At 59.6% G+C, this 3814-nt stretch overlaps 1 protein-coding gene across 1 annotated transcript; it reads right to left on the bottom strand.

The window, feature by feature from the left end:
* Positions 1-1018: 1018 nt before the first annotated feature.
* Positions 1019-3131, bottom strand: LOC145312400 (uncharacterized). Its single transcript, XM_080151637.1, has 3 exons — positions 3096-3131; positions 1279-1955; positions 1019-1199 (listed from the first exon to the last, which is right to left on the bottom strand). The coding sequence occupies exons 1-3, from the start codon at positions 3129-3131 to the stop codon at positions 1157-1159; spliced, it is 756 nt and encodes a 251-aa protein (XP_080007763.1). The 3' UTR covers positions 1019-1156.
* Between the last annotated feature and the right edge of the window lie 683 nt (positions 3132-3814).

The raw sequence follows: 3814 nt of genomic DNA, 5'->3' as shown, positions 1-3814 counted from the left end.
GATTTTCAGGGCTGATGGGCTCCCAACGTGGGATAGAAGGTAGAGGCTGGCTTCGGTTGGACACGTAGCTCGGCGCCAGCAGGTGTCATGTTGGCGTGGGGCGCAGCCGCTGCGGGGCCGGTCAGTAACGGGGCATTCTGGTTGTTGTTGGCAGCGGCTGGGGCACTGGCTACCAAGTTGACCGTCTGAGCGACAGCCTGGCCTCCCGAGGGGCCGCGGGGCTTTCCAGAGGGTGGTCCAGGCCTGCCTGGGCGGTCATGCCCGCTATCGGCTGATTGCATGGACACCATTTCCTCGGCTGCTTCCCGGCCGATAGGAATGGCATCCCAGTCTACTGAAAAGTCCCGGGACTTGGCATGGGTGAGTCAGGCTCTGGCCAGGGCCTTCCTGTACAAGGTTGGATGGTACAGGAACACTTGTGACATCGCATTCATGGCGGCCCGTACACCTCCTTGCGCGGCTGCCAGGGAAATGATGGTTAAATCCCCCAGCAGTTTGAGGATCAACAACAGAAAACACAATATGGCTGCGCCATCTCCCCACTCGTGAATAGCTTGTCTGAACCCAGCCCAGACATCCAGGGCGGCCTCTCCTTCCTCCACCAGTCGGTCGATATTGTAGGACACGATTCCATGGTCTCCTGTGGCCGAACAGCTACCTTGCTGAACGCATGAGCCATAAGACAGGCCGGTCAGCATGGCGGATTTATACGCTGGGAACGCTAGCAGCTGCTGCCAGTCGTTCAGCTCAGCCTGCGAATACAAGCCTCCCGAACTAAAGTCATCCAAGGGTTCTGTCAGCAGCTGCTTGGGCGTATCCAGTGGGGGTGGCCTCTTCTTAGGTGCGGGGGTTAGCTCTATCCAGCCCTCCTCCGCGTGTACAGTGAGGGGGTAGGTGGAGGAGCAGGGCATCTTGGTGGCGTGGCTGCTATACACCCGTGTCACGGCGTCTACGAATCCTGTGGGTTCCACTGGTACTTTGTCCCAACATTCATTGCTCTCACGGACAACGTATTTGTTGCGTTGGCAGGTCAGCTGGAGCAGGACATCTCCCCTCAGCACAGAGAACGTGCTCCCCTGGACACGCACCGGGTGGGCCGGGTCTAGTTGCTGGAGCTTCCAGCAGTTGGCCGCTACTTCTTCTGCCGCTGTGCTTTTCATGCGTGTCTCCAGGGTAAATCCAATGTAGCCTGCATGTATCTGGGCCTGCAGGGGGACATCCACATCCCTGGCCGATACTCTGGGCAGCGCTGCCGCGGCCGGATCAGCTGTCACGAACAATGCTGGGTGGTTGGTGGCATGGGCCTCAAAGTCGCAGTTCACTATTGAGGTGGGGGTGGTCATGTTGATGAAGAACTGGGCTTGATGGTCAACCAGGAACGCATCCATCACTAGGCTAGGCTGGAGGCTGCGGATCAGCCTCAAGGGGCAATCTCTCCCCAGGTGGTCCCACACGTAGGTGGCTTCCCCAGTAATGCAAGACAGCTCAGAATGGGGACATTCTAGGGTCAGGTGGTCAGATTGGGACTCCACCCGCCCTTCCTCTACTACATAGGTCTCTTCCTTGACCAGCAGCCGTCGTTCCTGGAGCACTAATTCATTGCGGTACAGCTGGCCCTCGAAATGGACGTCCTCCCCTTCACAACCCACCCCCTCGGGGCTGTTGACCAAGGCGCCCACCATGTCGAGGGTGAAGAACAGGGGATGGTTCAGCTGGAACGTCAGTGGCTGGGTCTTGCCTGGCAGCGTGTAGACTCGGTTCCTGGCCAGGTCTCGGCACGTTTCTGGATCAATCTTGGTTGGCCTCATGAGGGTGGGGACCGAGGTCACCTTGAGGTGACCCCATACCCCACACCTAAATGTCCACTGGGACACGGTGAGCTGACAACTGTATCCTGTTGTCTCCCTAATCTTGACTTGCTGCAGGACATGTACCTCATGGCCCAGGGGCACCTCCTGGTGTAGCGGTTCCGTGCTACACATCTTCTCCTTATTGTAGGCTGTGACGTGGGTGGGGTTGGCGCAGTCCCACCCTACCAGGACGTAGCTAGTTGTAGGCCACACGGCTGCGAGCAGTAGCCCCCACAGAACCATCCACCAGTGTGAGAAGCTACCAGACAGCCATCTACCTTGCACACGCGGCTGGGAATCTTCGGCTCGGGTCACGGCTGCTTCTTGGGGCTGGACACGGCTGGGTTGCTCCTGGCTAGATATAAATTTCCATTGAGCGTTATCTTTGGGTGCCCGGGGCATCCCGATACCCTCCCCAATGACAGACTGACAGGCGACTGGCGCCTGCCTGGGTGTCGGCTCCCCTAGCCCCAAGGGGTCCCTTCCCTTGTCCATGGCATGCCCAGTGGCATGGGGCTGAAGTGCGTGTGGCACAGGCTCGCCCTGAATCACGTCCCTCCCCTGCCCTAGGAACTCAGGTGCATGTGGCACAGGCAAGTCCTTATATCCCCAAATTTCAATCTCCCCAGCCTCTGGTGCAGGAGGCACAGGCAAGGTTGGGGGTTTACAATAATTTGGATACAAGACATTTGTCAAATTTAACTTATCCTGGCTCAACTGGAAGTGATGGGCAGCTGGATCCCCTCGGCTGGCAGGGGGCGTTGGATGGTGTATGGCTGGGCTCTCCCTACGGGCTGGTGGCGCTGGCTGACTGGGGGTGACGGGTGTCACCCCTTCCTCTGGGACTGCTGGCTCGTTCCAGGATCCAGGTATCTCGGTGGCGGCAACGGTTGTCGCCCCAGGCACCAGGGTGGGGGCGCTGGATAGCACCCCCCAGTCATCGCAGGTGGCGGCGCCGGGTGGCGCCCCATACATCGACTCTGATGCGCTGGCTAGCGCCTCCTGCCTCTCTCGTTCAACAGCCGCCAGGGCCTCTCCGTACACCGTCTCCGTGACACTGGGTAGCGCCCCTCCACTCTTGCTGGGTAGGCTTGGTCGGGCAGGCCCCATCATGTTTAGGCTGAAAGGCTGGGGCCTCAGGACTTCTGGCTCGGCAATGTTGTTGGGCTGCACAAACTCCGGCCCCAGGTGGTTGAGGCTGAAGCCCAGGCCAACCCGGTTGGGTTCAGCCGCTCCTCCCAGTACGTTGATTCTAGCTGGGACGGTTCCAAACTGCGGCATTCCGTCGGCTCGGCCCGCTGCGTTGGGGGCGGCTGCTTGCTGCGGTGTTGCTGGGGGCGCGCTCCCCTCCATGTTGGCTACTCTGCTGGGCTTTCCTGGGGGAGCGCCCTTGTCTGCAGTGCGCCTCCGGCCGGCTACCTGGTCCCAGTCGGCTCTGCACTCGGCCGCCGTATGGCCGGCATAGTGGCAACGCTCGCACTTGGCAGGACGGTCACGGCATGGCTGGGTGCGTCTCTCCTCTTGGCTGACTTCCATAGGCGTCGGACAGTCTCGGGCTCGGTGGCCTTTCCCTTGGCAGCGGTAGCAGCGGCCTGAAGTCTTGTCATCTGGGGCGACCTTCCCCATCTGGTGGAGACCCGGAGCCAAGGCGCCAATCTCCATTGGCTCCGACTCGTCGTAGTGGGGCAACTGGACGCTGGCTGATCCCGTGAGCCCGTCGGTGGCGTCCACTAGGCACACACCCTCCTTCAGCTGCTTGGTAATCATTGTGACGGTGAACATGGCTCGCCTCGTGTACTCAGGTACAGAGGCGATCTCATGACTCATCATTTCACGTTTCACATTAGCGTTACGAATGCCACGATTTAATTCGTCTATCAACAATTCAAGGTCCTCATGGCTGTAGGCCTCCCTATACAAGGCACACTTTGTGGATATGTATGCTTGTATAGGTTCTGTCGAGT

This window comes from Acartia tonsa, chromosome 2 (genome assembly GCF_053477335.1).
Source record: "Acartia tonsa isolate MP-2025a chromosome 2, ASM5347733v1, whole genome shotgun sequence".
Taxonomy (NCBI): Eukaryota; Metazoa; Arthropoda; class Copepoda; order Calanoida; family Acartiidae; genus Acartia; species Acartia tonsa.
Note: the sequence above shows the minus strand (reverse complement) of the source record. Positions and strands in the feature narration are given on the sequence as shown.

Excerpts from the sequence above, each read along its gene's own strand:
- LOC145312400 (XM_080151637.1), bottom strand. The coding sequence starts at position 3,131 with ATGCCGCAGTTTGGAACCGTCCCAGCTAGAATCAAC. Across the intron at positions 1,956-3,095 it reads CCGTCCCAGCTAGAATCAAC|GAGGTGCCCCTGGGCCATGA; the intron begins GTACTGGGAGGA and ends CCGCTACACCAG. Across the intron at positions 1,200-1,278 it reads GCCACCAACCACCCAGCATT|ATACATGCAGGCTACATTGG; the intron begins GTTCGTGACAGC and ends CTGCAGGCCCAG.